This window comes from Typopeltis vanoorti, chromosome 24, assembly GCF_054136105.1.
Source record: "Typopeltis vanoorti isolate ZY-2024b chromosome 24, IOZ_Tvanoo_1.0, whole genome shotgun sequence".
NCBI lineage: Eukaryota > Metazoa > Arthropoda > Arachnida > Uropygi > Thelyphonidae > Typopeltis > Typopeltis vanoorti.
The window spans coordinates 70950412-70971367 of NC_143572.1; the positions used below are offsets into that span (position 1 = coordinate 70950412).

Below are 20956 nucleotides of genomic sequence, written 5' to 3' on the forward strand. Positions count from 1 at the left end.
AAATTCCACCTGATGACTTCAGACATTGGTGGAAAGTCTCACTCAAAGGGTGCAGGAGATGATCAAAGCCAAAGATGGACATAACCGATATTAGGGTTTGCCTGCTGATATCAATTGTAAATTGCTAAAGTGTCTGGACAATTATTGGTAGTGTAGTTGTCCTCCAAAAACTCAAGAAATTCAATCATCTTATTCCTTGATGCCATCTGTTCATTCCAATCACTATTATCTTAATTTTACCCTTCTCTTTGCTCATGAAGCCAATTTGCTTCTATATTTCTTTGTCTCCACATTCCCTGATCTATAGCAGCATCCTACTAAATAACTCATTCTATCAACCTTCACCTCACACTGTACTTCCTCTAAACCACTGCTACTATTTGATCCTTGTATTTTCACTTTGTAGGGACATAATTCTCCGGCCACCATCAACAGCTGCATCCCCCCCCCCTTGCCTGTCCTGTCCTCACATAAAACATAATATCCTTCCATTTCTGTTTCGATCAGGATGTTCTCATCTAATCATGTTTCACTTATTCCATATATTTTTGAGCCAATAAACTTAATCAATGCAATAATTTCATCTTTCTTATTTCTGATACTCTTAGTATTCATAAATATCCATTGCAGTTCATTTCTTGATCTATAACCCCTCCTGAATACATCATCTCTCATTTGTGAGTTTTCACATGTGCTACTCTTCACTGATCTTTATATCCATTTATCCCATATTTCCTATGCTGACTATTCCTATACATGAGTTCATTAATGCTTTCAGAATCCATTCTTTTCTTTTTACACTGCATCTAGTTTCCCTCCCCCCCCCACACACACAATTTCCTGTCCAGCTTATATTCCCATTCTCACGTGATATCTTCTCTCATGCTACTATCCTCTCTGTTCACAAACACTTTGGTCTCACATCTCTCTCTCTCATCTTTCATTAATGCACAAACACTTTGTGTTTGTGCATTAATGAAAGATGACCTGCTATCAGTGCCATAGACCTGTTCTCATAAGGTTCATTCCATAGACCTGTTTGTTCACATCACCACTGATTTCATCTGATCTCTTGTTCACATCATTACCTATTAGCCTACCTTCTAGTAAGTCTCTCCAGTTAATTCACACCAAATCCTTTTTTTTTTTTCATAAAGAAGATCCCATCCACAAGAGATTAGTCAACCTCTAATGCATTAGTACTGTTTATGGGCCTTCTGGCCCATAAACAGTACTAGTTCACATTTGATTTGAACTGTGGATTGTATTCCTTTGGAAACACATAATGTGCTTGACTGTTCCAGAGGGGTATGAGTAGAAGGAATGAATGAAGAGGAGTAAAAATTTTTTCTGTGGGTTTGTAGTTGAACTGATAAGAAGTGTCGATTAGCTGTGGTATGTATTTGCATGGATGCGACTTGGAGTGGTGTGGGTGGGTAAAGGGGGTGCCAGTTCTGATGAACAGTGAATGATGCAGGCAGCTGAAACTGTACACCTGTGTAAAAGTGAGTGAAGTGCATTAATGAAAGATGAGTCATTAATCAATCCAACTCTCATTTCTGTACAGAATCGAGTATTTTTAGGGAACTCTTAGGGGTGCTAATCCCAGATATCAGTGTAGTGTTCATTGGTTGGTTGGATTTGTGATTTTTATAGTTTGAAGCTGTTTGGAGGTAAAGTATGCCTCAAGTCAAAGAGGAAACCTAATTTTTTTGGATGATAAAATTATGAATGAAATTAGTGAAATGGGTAACATAAGTGAGTAAATACACTTGAGTATATCTGCTTAATTATACATATTGAGTCATTTCCCTCTCTTTTTCTCTGCTGTCTTTCATTTCATCCTTTCATTATTATTATTACAGGCGACTCCAGGGAGTCCTTAGACTCATAGAGGTAGGCCCTAAACATCATTTCCACACAACTGTATGACATTCTCACAGTATCTATCATACCTTGCCTTGAACTCATTCACCATCATAGCACCCACAACAGACTCTGGCAGCTTATTCCACTCATTTACCACTCTAAAAGTAAAGAACCCAGCTCTAACACCCTTGCTAACCACACTCTTTCCCAGCTTCCATAGGTGTCCCCTAGTTCTCCCACCACCAGTCCTGATCTCAAAAATATCCTCTGAATTAATCCTATAGAAACCCTTTAGCAATTTGTATGTCTTAATCATATCTCCCCTTTTCCACCTATCAACTAATTTCTGCAACCCACAAATCTTCAACCTGTTCTCATAAGGTTCATTCCATAGACCTGCTATCATCTTGGTCACTCGTCTCTGGATCCTTTCCACCTCCTCCCCATCAAGAAGGAACCGAGGTGACCAAATCTGGGCACAGTAGTCGAGATGAGGTCTTATCAGGGCTCGGTACAGAGGTACAATAACTTGCTTGTCTCTGCTCGTCAAGGTATTTTTCAACAACCAAGTGAGTTGATGAGCTGATTTAGCTACTTTTGCAGTGTGCCCCCTAAACTTCATCTCCCTATCCACCAACACTCCCAAGTCCCTGGCCTCATCAATCTCTTGGAGTACAGTTCCACCAATGTGGTATACTGCTGCTAATCTTTTCACCCCAAAATGCATAACCTTACATTTTGTCACATTAAATTGACATCCATTCTCCTTAGCCCAGAACTCCAATCTATCTAAGTCATCATGCAAGATTTTGACATCTTCTGCATTCACTATTGCCCCACCCAACTTTGCATCATCAGCGAACAAATTTATGCCATGAGAGATATGAGGGAAGAGTAATTCCAAGAGAAACTTCATCTTGAATAGAGGTTTGGGTGTTGCCAAAAAGTAAGACTGTAAGAAAAGTTCTTTTTTTTTGGAAATAAGGCTGAATTGTGTTTTGCTAGCATTGAAATTGACAAAATTATTAAACCCAACTGATGAATGTTCTGGAGATAGAAATTTAGATTAATAGAGGTTAAGGTTGTGGTGATGTGTGCATCACAAGATTTGCCAAATGAAGAGTGCAGTGTGCTGTCATCAGCGATTGTATGTGTGTTGAGTTGGTAGTTAGCTGGAATCATTATTATATACAAAAAAAAAGAGGTTAAGTGAAAGCAGAGCCTTGTGGGAGGAGCCCAGCCTAATTGCATATTAGAAAATAAGGAACCATTTACCATCAAAGTGTGTGTCTGGTCAGTAAGCTGGCAACCCAGTTGCAGAAGTCAGTGGGCTTACTTAATAAGCCTCGTTGCCAGAGCTGGTCAAAAGCCTTGGAGATAGATTTGCCAATTTTTTTCATAGTATATGTTCAGAGACAGATTGAGTGTATTTGTCTGCACCTTGGAGATAGATTTGCCAAATTTTTCCATGTTATTTGTCCAGAGATGGGTGATAGATACACTTAACTGTATCTTATACATCTTGAGATATTTCCCACTCTTTTTCTTCTGCTGTCTTTCATTTTATCCTTTTATTTTCTTTTATTCATATTCACCAATCTTCTAGTCTCATTTTGCATAAGCCTCATCTTATTTCTGATCATAACCCTTTCATTCTTCAACTCTTACATATCAGCAGTCAGTCTTGCTTTTGCTCTGTCAGTCATGCTCTCTTCCATTCCCACAGTCACACTCACTTTTTCTCTTTCAGTCTCTTCTATGTTCATGATCACATTCTCTGCTTATTCTCAAGCATACACTACTCACTGCCAGTTAGCCGGTCTCATATGGAGGTGGCAGGGATGAAAAAAATCAAGTTTTTTATCCTGCAAAACTGGAAAACCAGCCAAAAGAGCACACACAGTTTACAAATATAATACACTGGCCTTATAGCCTTAGTTGCCTTGGCTGTAATCCAAACTAGCCAACCAACCAACCAGCGAGCTTCGCCTTTCATCTAATATTCTCCATGTTCTCAACTTTCATATAATACCTCAGAGTTCATCAAAATACTACGTTTTCTGCAGATCATAGTATTTTACTTCTCTTCTTCAATCTCTCAACAAACATCTTATACATTCCACCACCCATATATGCATACATTCTTCACTCCCAAGACTGAACAATCTTTAAAAAAATCTACACAGCTTGCCACCTTTGATTTTTGTACCATACATCTGGATATTATGGTTCTCACTGCCATTTTGCCTTCATTAACTGTAAGCTATATAACACAAAATTTGCAGCAAAACCTTGGTGATTATTATTGCCTATTCAGTCCTGACTATTGCTAATAAATATATTATTATAATAATGCATATACTTTTTCACCAATATAACAGAAAATAAAACTTATCTTGGCCTGAGCAGTTTCATCAGTGATGTTCAGTTGATGATACCTATGCTACCTCGATTTAAAGCAGAATTCCCTAGGGAAATCATGTTGCTCCTTGAAATCAGGATGTTGTATATATGCCACTAAAGGGAAGGGGGGGGGTGCTTCTCCATCTAAAGTTTGTTATATAAGTGATTAAGATTACACATATTCGAGTGGAAATTCAACTGAAACATGAAATTAAAATCAGTGATCATCCAAAAATGCTGATCTGACTTGACCATATATCCTGTTTGGTCTCTAGAGCAAGGTTCCTACATTATCTGACCATTAGCTCACCCATGATACTCAATGTGCTATAGATTTTACAACTGTTTATGAGTGGAACTGTCAGAAAATCTACAATGGACAGCAGTATATTCAAATTGATACAAGTTACAGAAAATTTGAAATAGCAGGCATTGATCAATATCACTGATCTGATTAGTTGTTTCTAGATAGAAATTATGGCTTAATAAAATTTCACATTCAAAGACACTGCTTTTGTGAAGTAGTTCTTTGAATGGAAATTTTATTATTATTATTATTAGTAGTAGTATCATACAGTATCTCCATGAAGTCAAGAGACCCATCATGTGAGACCCACACCAATGCTTATACACACAAAATTTATCATACATCTTCTTAAACTCATTTACTGTCAGGATACTCACAACTAATTTTGGCAATCCATTTCACTTATTCACTACTCTCCATGCAAAAAATAAAATTCACACACTCTTATTAACCACACTCTTACACAGCTTCCACAGATGATCCATAGTTCTCTGACTGTCATATATTGAAAAATTTGAATGTATGGAATTCATAAGGCAGTGTCTGACAAGCAATGTGTAACTACATACTAAGAGTTAAGCTAGTAAATAGAGGAAGAGTGAAATAGATGAACAGTGAAATCAAGCAAGCTGTCTTGGAAAGCAAAATACTATAGAGGAAGTACAAGACATTGGTGGTGATTGGATCCATGAAGAGTATAAAGTGCTGGCTAGGAAAGTGACAAGCATAGTAAAGAAAGAAAAGGTGTAGGACGAGAGGGCAATTGGCTGGTCAGGAAAATGTTAATTCAAGGGAGCTCTTCTGCTATATGGCAAGCAAGAGGAAGAATAATCATGGCAGCAGAGTGGCCACTGCAAAGGATATAGTGGAATCATTGAATTATCAGTGTATACCATACAGGTGTAAATGATGCCATGCAATAGATATAAGGGAGGCAAGTATTAGGAGAATTGGAAGTGAAAGAATCAGAGGTGTATCAGGTGTTGATTTGGTTAGATGTTCAATTAGCTATGCCCTTGACCTGGTTATTTAATGAAATTTTTGCAGTGGATAGGGTTCCTAAGGAGTGGAAAGAAAGCAAAATAGTACCACTCCACAAGCATGGTTCTAGGACAGAAGTTTCCAATTATAGACTAGTATAACTGCAGTTGTGGTCAAAGTGTTGGAGAGAGAGAGAGAGAGAGATTGATTAGGAATAAAATACAGGATTGGATTGATAGACATAGCATTCTTTATGATGGTCAGCATGGATTTATAAAGGGTAGAATCTTATACAGTGATATTCTTGGACTTTGCAAAAGCATTTGATAGATTACCACATGATAAATTGATGTACAAGCTGCAGAGGGTGGGAATAGATAGTATATTGGTTAGATGGATTAGAGAGTGGCTCTCTGAACGATACCAGCAAGTTGGTTGTGTAGGATGGAGCAAAGTCTCATAAAAGGAGGGTTACCAGTGGCATGCCCTAGGGTTCTGTTCTTTGGGCCCCTGCTGTTTAACTTGTTTGTAAATGATACATCACATGGACTCACTGGAAATCTTCAGTTGTTTGCTGATGTTAATTCCCTTCAGGACAATTTGAATAGACTTTTGACTTGGAAAAAGAAGTGGGATTGCAATTTTAATATTAATATACCATATATTACCGCATATAATGCAAAAAATTTATGGTGAAAAATACTACTTAAAGTTAGGAGTTCGCATTATATGCGGATCTTAAAAAATGTAACATCTTATTAGACTTGCACACACAATATATACTACCTAATGCCTATGGAACCAAATCTACTTGACCCACTCGCATTTGGCGACCGAGCGTGTATCGTATCTGCGCATAAAGCCAGTAATGTAAGTAGTGCTAATATCTCGCCCCCTTGGCGGGATATTAGCAGTTATATCGGTTTAACCACAGTTCATTTTAAATATTATTCGTTAAACAAACCTAGCCTAAAAATGAGCCAGCAGAAACGTAAACGTTCATCTTTTGAAGCAGGATTTAAATTGTGTGTCGTGCAGTTTGCAAAAAGAACATAATAACAGTGTTGCTATGAGAGAATTTGGTGTAGCAGAGAGTAATATTAGACTTTGGCATAAGCAAAAACACAGTCCTGAAAAAATCTCCAAAACCAAATGTGCCTGTCATGGAGATGTAGCATCCTTTCCAGAACTCAAGGAAGAGCTAAATGAATGGATTTTGATGCAGCGACAAGATGGCACGATAGTAACAAGAAATGCAATTCGTTTTCAAGCTCTACAACTCAAGAATGGTAAATTCAAGGACACACCAGGTATTTCATCTTTTCTTGCTTTGCCGGGTGGTGCAACTGATTTATGGAACGCAAAGCATTAATATTACGACACCAAACAATTATTGCACACAACCCATGTGCTTTGATATGCCTGTAAATCGAAAAGTAAACTCATTTGGTGAAAAGAGTACCCATTGTTTTAATGGGACACGAAAAAAACGCATATTACCATTGTTCTAGCATGCATGGCAGATGGAACCAAATTAAGGCCAACAGTGATATTTAAAAGGAAGAAAATTCCAAAGCATATGAAATTTCCACTAGGTGTCATTGTTCGTGCCAATCAGAAAGGTTGGATGGATGAAGGTGTACAATTGTGGCTGGATCAAGTATGGAACATACGTCCAGGCAGCTTGTTACGTCAACGAAGCATGCTAGTCTGGGATTTGTTCCAGGCACATTTAACGGAGGCAAGCGAAGAGAAAGCATGTGAGCTACATACAGACCTAGCAGTCATACCAGGTGGTCTGACTTCCGTTTTGCAGCCGCTTGATGTCAGCTTAATAAGCCATTTAAAGATCACTTACGTGAAAAATGGAGAGAATGGATGTCATCTAGTTTGGTGAAGATGACAAAGGGTGGGAATTTTCAGAAGCCTGAGATCACCCTAGTCACCAGCTGGGTTAAAGAAACTTGGGATTCGATACCATCTGAAATGATTCAACGCTCATTTCTTAAATGTGGAATAAGTAATTCAATGGATGGATCCAAAGATGACGTCATATACAAAAGCGAGGATGATGCACAACAAAATCGAGAGCATGATGACGATGACGACAACTGCTACACTGATGATGCAATGCCTACAGATGAATTTATAAATGAAATGTTTGATGACTCAAAATATGAAACAATTTAAAGAATTTTGACATTTTGTTTAATGAAATACGAATTAACGAAAGAAATAAATATTTCTTTCGTTAATTCGTATTGTATTATTTATAATGCTATGGAAGAAGATTAACAGATCACATTATACGTGGACATGGCATTTTAGGGCTAGTTTTCAAACAAAAGTTCTAGTTTGCATTATATGTGGATTGCATTATACACGAAAATATACGGTAAATTTGATTGAATTTTGGAGTGCAGAAATATAGGACTCTGTACTATACATGGTGCTGTACCGCAGGAAGTAGATGAGATTCAAAATTTTAGAGCAATGGTTGACAGTAGACTGAAGTTTAGAGGGCATATTGTAAGTGTTGCAAAGACTGCACATCATAGTGCCACTGTGATAAGAAGTGCTGTAACATATAGGAATTAAAATAAACTTTAATAGTCCCTGTAGCGCAATTAGAAGAACAGCGGAATATTGCTCCCTTTTCTTGGAAAAAACCTGGGTTCTATTCTTATCATGACAAGAGGAATCCTTATATGGGCTTTTTCATTTGAAGGTGAGTTAGCTGACCTCATATGGCAATAGCAGGATTTTTTCTCCCGGAAACTCAGGTTTTTTCATCCTGCGTACAGACAAATCAGCCTTCAGAACATGCAATTTACAGACAAAAAATACTGTTGTTGGTGATGATGGGCGATAGATGGTGTTAATGGTAGTAGTGTCGTAGTTGGAGAATTAAGTAGTGGAAAGGATGAGATGTATTTAGCGAAATAGAGTAGTGTGCCCTTCCATAATGAGTCCTTGGACTCCTTGGAGGTGTCATGTAATAATAATAATAAGGAAGTGGTTGTGCTGCTGTATAAAGCTGGTCAGACTATACTATACAGATTTGGTTACCTGATTTTCAGTGCAATCTGGAAGCTTTGGAAAAGGTCCAGATATGAGTGACTGACAATATGAGGACTTTGGAATGCTGGCTATGGAGAAAGGTTGAAGAAATATGGATTGCAGAGTTTGGTGGATAGGAGGAAAAGAGGTGATATGATAGAGACATTTAAGTTAGTGAGAGCATTTTATCAGATTAATCCAGAGGGGTTATAAAAAGAGGAAAGCAAGAGGGGAAGAACCAGAGGCAATCCCTGTTAGTTATGTAAGAGGGTGGTGAAGAGGTGTGTTAGGAATAGGTTTTTTATGTGGAGAATTGTCAGTGAATGTAACACATTACCAGAATATGTTGTTAATGCAAGGATATTAAGGATTTTAAGATTCGGTATGATAAATATGTTGTTAGTTGAATAAACCTCCCATGATAGGTCTGTCGACATGGTGTAATAATAATGACTTCCTTATCCTTACATGTTAGTGTACATCTTATCATCCATGTGATCATTTCAGTTTTTTGTCACACTTTTACAATATTAACTTCTCTGAACTTCAACTCACTGTCCCTTGCAGTATAGTTCCATCTATGTAATACACAGTCTGTAGTTTTACATCCCAAAGTGCATAATTTTACACTTTAGCATGTCGAATTTACATCCATTATCAAACTACAACTACCCTAATCTTTGCCCAAACTACCAGTCTTTTTAGATCATCCTGAAGGATCTCTGTATCACCTTTATTAATCTCTTCTGCATACCAAAGAGGGCAATCTGCCTAATAAGTGATCCCTTTCTCAAAGAATCCCTCCAGTCACTTTCTCATAAGCTCTGTTTTTGCATTAAGCCTTTTATTTCATTTATTTATTATTATTATTATTTTTGAATAGGTACTGAGTGTTGCTCCACCAAAATGGCCACTCATTTCTCCGTTTTCCTCTAATCATGTAAGAACATGAGCAGTCACTCAAAATCCATACATAGTCCAACTCCAAACATGTTGAACTAACTCTCATCTTCTTTCTTCATTCTATCTATTCTGATTTTTTTTTTTTTTTTTTGTGATAGATGTCCATACTGTCTTTCTCAATCCCCAGATTTTAAAGGAACTTGTTAATTGGCTTCCTTTCTTTCTCCTTAACTGCTTGCCCATACATGACACTGTTGTGTTATAGGCCTTGTGATCTCTCATACATGGGATCAATATATTAAAAAATAAACTATCACTCTTTTCTTAGTTTAGTATCATCATCAAACAACTTAATCTCTTTCATCCCCTGAATTTATTCCCAATATCACTAATGCACTGAATGGAAGCAGCCAAAGAACAGCTTTTGTCAAACCACTGATCACCTGTCTTCTTTTTGATTCATCCATATCATATATACTATTCTCTGATGTCTGTTCATCAGCCACCCTTTTTATCCAAGTCACCAGCTTCATGTCCAACTCCTTTTTTTCCTCAAGTTATAGCTTTATGTGGTATTCTATCAAAAGCAAGTATCTCTGATATTTTAATTGCATCTCATGCAGATTCGAGAGCTGAGATATTGCATTTGATGATCTTTCTCAATCTCACACACTCACTCATGAACTTGTTCATGTGCTCACCTGCATTTTCCTTAATAACTTACACTTTCAAAGAAAAGAAGATGGTTCCATTGCTATGTCTGTCAAGCCTACATTCTTTCGCAAGCCTACATTCTCAGGTTGCTACATTCACAATTCTTCCGGTCATCATCCATCTCGGAAATTTGGCATTATTAAATCACTAGTTTCCAGAGCACACAAATTCTGCTCCTCTGAAGAATCTCTAAACCAAGAAATAGAAGTAATCAAAAATACAGCTATCCTAAATGGATATAATCCTAAAACAACTCAAAAAATCACTTTCCCACACATCAAACCAGACAAGAAGAAGTCCATAGGATTCCCATACCTTATGTCAAAGGCATCTCTGAACGTCTTTCTAAAATTATGAAGAAATACAATTTTGCCACTACTTACAAACCTATCAACCAAATTTACAACTTGTTACCTTCTCCTAAGGACAAACTCTCACCTTTGATGTTGCCTGGCATTTATGAGATTCCATGCTCATGCAAAATTGTCTTACTTTGGACAGACAGGTAGGTCTGTTCAGAAACACATCTCGGAACATCAAGACCACATTCGTCTTTTTAAACCACAGAAATCTGGCCTCTCTCAACACAGAATTGAAAATCCAAGCCATAGGATCCATTGGGAAAAGTCTAAACTTTTACATAGATCTTTATATAAACATGAACGTTTATACAAAGTAAGTTCTGAAGCCCTACTACACAGACCAAATTTAAACTGCAATGACATTCTTACTATTCCTAAAGTATGGGAAATTGTCATACAAAATTGTGTAAATTATTATTATTATTATTTTTTTTTTACTTCTGTAACACGTTTCGTGCGTGTAATGAGATTCTATTGTAATCATGCACCCTACTGTACTGATGATGTCCTAAGATACTTAGGATGAAATATTTACAAGTAGATAATTTTCACTGTGGTTAATACGTGTGTTTCTTTTAATTATGATCTCACCACAGGTTTCGTTATTTAAATAAACATACAAAGTTTGCACATGAAGCAGTGGTGGCTCGTGCATAAGCACTGCGACACTGCAGCACCCCCAAGGAAAAAATGAAAAAATTAAATTTTGTCTGTGTTTATAAATAATAACAATGCTTACAACATTATATAAATGCAATACAAAATGTTAAAGGTCATAGCTTATGTTTTGACATCGATTGAATAGCTAATTGGAATTGTTCGATTAATGCTTTAGATTACGAAACAAATGCACTGCGATTTAACGCCAATGTTTGTTTGTGCTTGTCATTGCACGTTATGTCATTAGATACACTGCTGTTTGGGCAGTGTATCATAAGCTTGAGCGCGTTATTTCTGTGAGATATGAAACATTTATTATTGGTGGTTTTCGTGGTGAACTATTTTTTGTAAATCTTATTTTATTTTGTTAAAATAACATATAATTATTTATTTATTTTAGATACAAGGCTGAATTATGACGAGCGTCACTGTTGAAAATAATTATATTTGTTCAATTATTGTTACACGAAACTAATGCACTGTGATCTAACGCCGATATTCATTTGCCTTTGCTATTGATACGAAACTTTTATTATTGGTGTTTGTTCATGGTGAGGATGAAATATTTTTAATAAAGCAATTTTTAATATGTAAATTTATTTATTAATAAATTCGTTACTGATTAAGAAAAAAAAAGGTGTTTTTTTTTTTTCTTGTATATGCAGCACCCTCACGTAAACTTTTCACGGGCCGCCACTGGCATGAAGTAATTTCATGACTGGACTACTTGTATATAGAGCTGATGGCTTCACATCAATTACCTTAGTATCCAATAATGCAACTCTCATATCCTTACGGACATGTGTAATGCTATGCATTATGGGAAGGGCTGCAACCCAGACTGGTTTTGACCTTTTTTGAAATCTCATCAGTGGGAGTCAGCCCAGAAATGATACCAAGGTTAAAGTAATGCAGAAGTCATATTTCCATATACAAGTAGTCAAAAGGTGTCACACCTTATTATTAAAATGATCTGGATTAGAAATAATGTTGAAAGTTTTTTTACTCGAATATACTATGAATTAAAGATGCCAAGAAATTATATTCTTGGTTTCATCCTTTATCCAAGTGTAAGAAAACAAAGTTTGCACATGAAGTAACTTCAAACCAAAAATATAATTTCTTGGCATCTTTAATTTATAGTATAACGAAGTAAAAAAACTTCAACCTCCACCTCCAAATTTCATAGTTGGGGTTGCGCACGCTGGTAAGAGATTTTCACCAAGCATCTGCCACACCCACACCTATCTATCTGCTCGGTAGAGGTTGTAGTATGATTTGTTGTTCCATAACACAGCTTTCTGAGCTTCCATGTCCCCATTATACATGCTCTTTTGCTACACTGAAGACGATGTTACATTTAGGTTTGGATAATGTGGTGCTTGCATATTGCAGTCCTTTCACGGAAATACATATTGTGAGCCTCAGTTCTGAATGTTTTTTTGTGCAGATTTGTGTTCCAGTCAATGCTCAAACTCTGCATTCAGTGTGTCAGCCAATGAATGGTGGTTTTTACATATCTGTCATAGCACCCTATAGTCATATTCGGTGAGTGTGGTGGGAATCAACTTGAAGCATTTGAAATTGATTCCCTGCACTTCCATCTCAGTATGGTATCACTGATTGTTGACCTGGGATGGCCCAATTTGTCAACAGTTTGCAAACAGATAGGCCTTCAATACTGCATCCTATCACAATGCCTCTTTCAAAATCTGTCAGTTTCCTTTTCACAGCCATTTCACCTGGACACAGTTGCTGTGAGTTGGGAGCGTCATATTCCTCCAATTTATACCAGCTACAGATACATGACTCATTACATGGCACAATGCACCATGCCCATGGGGATGTCTGTTGACTTCTTTCCGAACAGTGTACATAAATTCTCCATTTCTAAAGAAACAAAATTATTAAAACTTCAGCACAGCAAATTCATTTAATTTCTTCTGATATTGTGCTACAAGAAGAGCTGAAATATATTATAAACATCTGAGCTCCTGATAAAGTGTGATATTTATTGATCACCATATTATACTGGTGGATGCCTTAGGTGAGGCTGATCGCTGTGAATAAAAGAATTTCCAATCTTTAAAGAAATTCAAGATTTTGATTATTTTTCAGAAGTTAGTATCACTGCTGCCAATCTTTTAAAGACTAGCAGCCACCTCTTTCCACACTCAGTTGTAAGTGTAAAAGAATAGAAGTATAAGCTAGCTTTTAACCAGTATTCTTCAGCAAGGTAATAGAATTCTAACTGGACTTCCTAGAATTAAAATTCACTGCTAATGGCTAATGATGTAGTTTTACTTATATGCTGTTTTCCTTATTTATTTTTCATTGTTAGTTGATTTTCAGCTATTTATTTTTAAATTTGTTTGTCTCTCGTGAGAGGTCAGGCTAGGTTACCAGTTGTGTGTGTGTGTTCCTGATAGCGACTTTAATATGATATGCCAAGTAATGCTTAATTTAAATTAAAGGTATTCCTCTAACATGGTGGTTGTCTCCATAATTTTGTTATAGTCATTAAGATTAGGAGATACATGGGCTACATTCATTTCCTTAGGTGTGATAAGTCCGGATATGTCAAATATGTTGACTCCATTAGCCACTGCCTTGTTGATGAAGCAAGACAGTTTGTAAACATTTCATGCATGTTCTGTGAGAGGAATGAGCAGAAGTTCTTAATAGTTTCAACAGGTGCAGAGATTTTTGTGACTCAGTGCCTTGAACATGATTTATATCTGAATAATTTTTTAAGGCAATCCTAATTTTTTCTAAGCTCTCCTGAGTAGATGAAATAGTCATTTTCAGTAGTTAGGGATAGTAATAAAATGGATAATAGTTCTGATTATCCATTTTCAATACTACTGCTTCAATACTACCGTTTGGTAGTATTGAAGTGGGAGTTAAGCCAGAAGGCAAAGCTGGCTGTCTTCAATACATTCTATGCCCCCATCCTCACCTATGGTGATGAGAGTTGGGAAATGACCGAAAGAATGAGGACACGAATCCAAGCGGCTGAAATGAGGTTCCTTCGAGGGGTTGCGGGGCTGATAAGACTTGACAGAGTCAGAAGCTCTGCAATTCGGGAAACCCTCAATACTCAACTGCTGCTTCTCTGTGTTGAGAGATCACAGTTACGTTGGTACAGGCACCTGGTCAGAATGCCACAAGAGAGGCTCCCTCAGCAGGCCCTCTTTGCCAAGCCAGAGGGTGGAAGGCCAAGGACTCGCTGGATAGATTATATCCAAAACTTTGGGTGGACACGTTTGGGAATCCCACCAGACCACCTGAGCTTGGTGGCAGAGGATCATGACCATTGGAAGTTCCTCTTGCAGCTGTTGATCCCACAACCCAATTAGGAAAGGTGGACCTTGAAGATGTATGTATGTATGATTCTGATTGCGTGCATCAGATTGTTTTTGAAAGTTTAAGAACATCTTAGTGTTTGTGAAATGTATAATTGTATTTCAGAACCAGTATTATATTATTATTCCTGATACTCCAAGGAGTCCGAAGACTCATCGTGGGAGGACAACTACAACTGTCTCAACCACTACACCGAACCTCTACTACAAATCATCTCCATCAACGCCATCTACTGCCCACCACCACCACAACTAGTATTTTTTGTCTGTAAATTGCGTGTGTTCTGAAGGACCGATTTTCATAAACAAAGTATTCATAAACAAAGAATGTGTTAACCGTGACATTAACAAATTCTACCATTTGTTAATGGTACTGTGCCTACAACCTCATTTTGAGTTATTCATTCAGAATAATGAACAGTTTGGATTACAGTAAGTAATTGATTGGAATGACTTCATAATAGTAACAGATAAAAAAAGCAAAGTTTACTAATTCCTGATCTGTAGAAAAAAGTATTATTTTTAAATTATCATTTCAATATTTGAAATCAGTGTATGTTTCTTTGTGTTAATTAGATAAAATGGAATCAAATGTTTCAAAATAATTTTACCTTATTTTAGGTTCTATTCCTCAATTTACATATCAAGTATTTTTCATGAAAAAGTTATGGACTAATACAATACCTGGAAAAGACAGGAATGCTGATATTATTTTCCACTATCATCAGGTATGTTTACTAAAATAATTCATTTTCTTATATTATATAAAATATAATTCATTATGTTCACTTCAATTGACTTCATCCATGAAGTGTCTTCTTCATTCAAGTGATCAAAGACACAAATATGCCATATAGTGCATTCACAGTCATGAAATGCATGTGATTATTTAAATTTGTACACAGATATCAACTGTGCATACCAACTTTTCCCAACAAAATTTGACAATTCATCACTCCGCCTTCTTTTAGGACTTCCTCGCCTTGTTTCCCTTCTTTTGGAATCCAGTTCATTAGTATGGTGGTCCATCACTCATCTTCTCTTCTGGATAGATATCCAGCCCATTTCCATTTTAGTCACTTGTGATGAAGAATGATGTCAGTGATGAGTGTGCTTCTTCTCCAGGTGTTTTGCTTCTTATCTTTTAATATGATGCCTAGCATCCACTTCTCCGTTTTTATTTGAGTTGTTGCTAGTTTATTTGCCAGTGTTTTTGTTAGAGACCAAGTTTCACAACCATATGTGATGAATGGACGTATACACTAGTTAAATGTCTTCCTTTTTAAACAGAGTAGGACATCATTGTTTTGAAAAATGCTTTTCAATTTTCTGAATGCACTCCAGGCAAGTTGAACTCTTCTATTTATTTCCTTTTGGAGTCCACAGTTTAGATCAATGAGATGACCTAAGTATGTATATGAAGAAACTCTTTCCAAGAAATTGTTTTCTATTTTTATGTTTTGGTGTTACCAAATGATTAAACATGATTTTAGTTTTCTCTGTTTATTTTTAGACCAACTTTTCTGCTTTCATGATATAGGTCTTTCATCATTATATTAAGGCCTTCTGGAGTGTTTGCAAAAATTATGATATCATCTGCATATCTTAGGTGTGTTAACTTTCTGTTATTAATATTTATAGTAAGGTTTTTCCAGTTTGTATTATTAAATATTTCTTGAAGGAATGCTGTAAAGATTGGGTGATACAAAGTCTCCTTGTCAGACACCCTTTTCAATTGATATTTTATTGCTATTTGAAGTTGGATTATTGCTGTTACAGTATGGTATATTTCCTGGAGGAAGTCTATATATTCTCCAGGAACTCCCTGATTCTGGAGTGCTCTGCATTATTTATTGCATTAGTTTTGATGGAATCAAATGCTTTTTCATAATCGATAAAGGCTAAACAGAGAGGCACTTGGTTTTCTTCTGCTTTCTCTATTATTTGTTTTACATATCCTGCTTGTTCTGCTGGTTGAGTCTAGAAGAGGGGTTAACTTGTTTGTTATTACTTTTGTGAGAATTACAGATTAGAGAGAATACTAATTGGTCCATAGTTCTTCACTTGTTCTTTGTCTCCTTTTTTAGACAACAGTATCAGAGTAGCATTTTTCCAGTTTTCTGGTATCTTCTCCTCTTTTAGGCATAGATTTAGTTTATGACATGGTGGATTATGTTGTTTCATCCCCATTTAACACGTTCACTGCCAACTACGAGTATACTCGTAGTTGGTAAACCAGCTACACAAGCCAGCTACGAGTATACTCGTATGATGCTTACTGCCGGCAACGAGATTACTGTACTGACCTTGAAGAAGTGAAAATGCTTGGCTCGTGGAGCTAGCATCAAAACTGTGTATTCTCATAGACAGTATATGCTCTGCACAAGCCAACTACGAGTATACTCGTATGACACTTACTGCTGGCAACGAGATTACCGTGCTGACCTTGAAGTGAAATTGCTTGGCGTACGGGAACAGACTATGCCGAAGTAGCGTGGCAGCTAACGTGTTAATTAATTCTATCTGAATTAGGTCTTCACGAGGACATTTTTCATTTGTTTTAATGCTTGTTTTATTTCATCTGAAGTGAATGGGGGAATGAATTCCATATGTGATGGGAAAGAGTTATTTATATTTGATTTATCTATTTAGTTTTATAGAGTTCTTTATAAAATTCTTCTAGTCTGCTTAGGATTTGTTCTTGGTTCCTTACTGTAATTCCATTCTTATCTTTTATTGCAGTTATTTGACTTTTGCCAACTGATAAATGTTTTCTTAGTATTTTCATATTTTTATTGTTTTCAATAGTTTCTTTTATTTTTGTAGTGCTATAAGATCTGATTTCATTTCTCATCTTTTTTCTTATTGTTTTGCATAGTTCTGCATATTCTATTTTAGAAGTTAAGTTTTTATCTTGTGTCATATTTCGTCTCTTTTTTAGCAGTTGTAAGGTTTCCTCTGAAAGTTTATGGTCTTTTTGTTGTTTGTTGCTTTTGAATTCATTGGCTGCTGAGATTATTACTTCCATTAGGTTTTTGCTTATTTTATTTATGTCTTCTTCAAATATATTTATTAAGTCTAGTTTTTGATTGAGTTTTTCTTCATAATCCTTGTTTTCAATAGACAAAACTTCTTGATTTTTTGTTGTTTAGCCATTTTATTCTTTCCAATTTGGGGTTTATTTTAATTTTGGCTCTCACCAGTCAGTGAGAGCCAAAATTAATCTTGCCGTGGGTATGGATGTTTGTGATTGTCTGTGAAAATAGTGTGGTGGTGGTTGGTGGTAGGTGGCATTGGTGTAGATGATGAAGGTAGTTGTGGTTGGTGGAGTGGTGGAGACAAAGCGTTGTAGAGTAGGTGCCGTCCTTGGACTCCCTGGAAGTGTTACATAATAATAATAATAATCTCGTATGATAGAGATCGCCTTTTTTCAGTGTATGTACAATGGTCAATTTTTGTGAAATGTGGTGCAGCGAGGTAGATAGCCAACCTGTATGGGTCGACTTATGGTACATACTAAGAGAAATGCCTTTGTCTGCTTGTTTCATAATTAAAATGTCTAGAAAGCTAATTTTCCTTCATTTTTTCAAGTTCTAAGGCAAATTTGATTTTATGGTGGAAGGAGTTGATAGATGCCAGAAAATCATATAACTCAGCTATACTGTGTTTCCATATTATGAATATGTTGTCTACATATCTCCACCAAATTGCCAGTTTAGGATTTGTAGATAACAAGACATAATTTTTGAACTTTTCCATGAATAAGTCTGTACAAGGAGGAAGGTTGTTTGTAGATTTTTCCATTCCATCAGAAAAAAATTGAATTGAGACAGTGTTTATAGAGTTGAGAGATGTCTTGAGGGAACAGATTATCCGTATTATCTATCTTGAAACGAACAGACATTCTAACTAGTCTGGATGTTGTTGTATTGTTATTTACAAATGTTTCTGTGAAAACGAAGTTATGGTACTTATAGATAATCTGTTCCCCTCAAAACATCTCTGAACTCTATAAACATTGTCTCAAATCAATTTTTTTTCAATGGAATGGAAAAATCTATAAACATCTTTTTGGGCCTCACAATGGGAAGCTCTCTATCTCCTCCTTGTGCAGACTTATTCATGGAAAGTTTGAAAATGATGTCTTGTTGGAGTCCAAAGACTCATCGAGGGAGCGAGCACCAACTCTACAACTCTCCATCTCCACCAACTACAGTAAACTGCATCATCTACACCAACACCATCTACTGCCCATTACCACCACTAGTATTTTCACAGACAATCACAAACATCAATGCCCATGGCGGGATTTGAACCCACAGACGTTTGGCTGGAGAGCATATATGCTAACCACTCAGCCAAAAAGGCCAGCATATGTTAAATTTACTGGTCAACTTAAAACTCTTGGCCTGGCCTCTGGTGAAAACAAAACATGAACATGCTGCTCTCTAACTTAATTTAATTTTGTAACCTAATAGATAATAATGATAACAGGACTCTAGCTTTGATGTAGTAAGATTTTTTTTCCTGCCAGAGGTCAGGCCAATAGTTTTAACAGTTAACCAGTAACTTTAGGATACCATATAGATTGTAGTGTAGCTTGTTTCTTTATATATATATGTGTGTGTGTGTATACTACAGATAATGACCTTAATGTGAAGGTCGAAACATCGAGTGATTATTTTGATTTATATTAAACTGAAGTTTTGATCTAACACGGTAGTTGTTTCCATAATTTCAACGATATATATATTGCCCGTTTAATTTTTATGAAAATTTTGTGTCTTTTGAATTCATCATCATCATCATCATCAAATTCCTGCCATGTACCCTCAAGGGGTGTACAGGATATGACAGTACTACATGAAAAAATTACATCATTACTAACTTCCTATCTACAATTTTCCTCCAAATCAGTCTGTTACTTGTCAAGACTCCAACATTATCAGATCTTATATTTTTATCGTCTAAGGCACTTTGTACTGTATTCAATCCACCTATATCTTGGTCTTCCTCTGGGTCGTTTTCCTGCCAACCTGGCAGAGAACACTTGTTTTTGCTTGTCTTTTGAATTTTGGTGATTTATTTTTTCTGCATAACATCTAAAACCTTCAGTACACAGTTTGTGAAATTTTGCTTTAAAAGGCAGTTAACAGTTGAACAAATGGGAATGGACATGACACTGGTTAAGTGGATAACAGGATGGCTGCTGGACAGATATCCAAAAGTGGTAAATAGAGGAACAGAATCGAGGTGAAAACAGGTGACTAGTCATGTGCCGCAAGGTTCAGTTGGGACCATTGCTATTTAATTTGTACATAAATGATATAGGAAATAACCAGAAAGGAAATATTTAGTTGTTTGCTGATGATGTGAAATGAAGTAAAGATAGTTAATCAAGGCAATGCGGAGGACTTGCAGGATGATTTAAATAGGCTGTCAGTATGTGCAAAAGATAATGGGTGTCAGTTTAATGTGGAGAAATGTAAAGATATGCATTTTGGGAAAAATATTATTTTAATGGCTAATGTAGCCCACTTTCATTTAGGAGTGCCCCTTTTTCGTTTGGGGTCAGTAGAGTTTTCAGTCTTTTTGTTTGGTGAATGTATGAATATGCTTGTTTTTTTCTTTTTAAATCTCTCATTTAGGATCTGCTTTATGAGATTTCTGGACGCCCGGTAGCAAATTTTTTTTGTTTCCAGGAATTGTGCTGTTGTTGTGCTTGAGGCAATTTTGAAGGAATTTTATATGTATTTTTTGCCCGATGTATGTTAGGATGGTTTTTTGGTATATTACTTTCGTGAAGTTTATGCAGTCATTGAATATGTATCGTGAGACCATGACATAAGCTTGTGTAGCAAATTTTTTTTGTTTCCAGGAATTGTGCTGTTGTTGTGCTTGAGGCAATTTTGAAGGAATTTTATGTGTATTTTTTGCCCGATGTATGTTAGGATGGTTTTTTGGTATATTACTTTCGTGAAGTTTATGCAGTCATTGAATATGTATCGTGAGACCATGACATAAGCTTGTGTTGGTGCGTGCACTAATAGTTACTATTTTTAAGTGTGTTCTGTGTGGGGGACTGGGGGTGCAGTTTGAGGGGCAGTAGAGAGCCAATGGTTGAGGGGTTGTTGGGTTACAAAACACATGATATTATAGGTATTATTTCTGGGAAAATTCCCATGTTACTCCTCTAAAAATAAACTATTATTTTAATGGCTAACATAGCCTACTTTTGTTTAAGGAGCACTCCTAAACAAAAGTAGACTATATTAGCCATTAAAATAATAGTTTATTTTTAGAGGAGTAACATGGGAATTTTCCCTGAAATA

The 20956-nt window shown here is 36.3% G+C and overlaps 1 protein-coding gene across 2 annotated transcripts in view; it reads left to right on the forward strand.

Annotated features, from left to right (window-relative positions):
- ck (unconventional myosin-VIIa ck) overlaps positions 1 to 20956 on the forward strand; it is a 526896-nt gene that overhangs the window by 463754 nt on the left and 42186 nt on the right. For both annotated transcript variants that reach the window (XM_090413984.1, XM_090413985.1), the window contains exon 41: positions 15246 to 15352. In XM_090413984.1, the coding sequence (XP_090270110.1) occupies positions 15246 to 15352 (107 nt within the window). The remainder of the gene's footprint in view (positions 1 to 15245; positions 15353 to 20956) is intronic.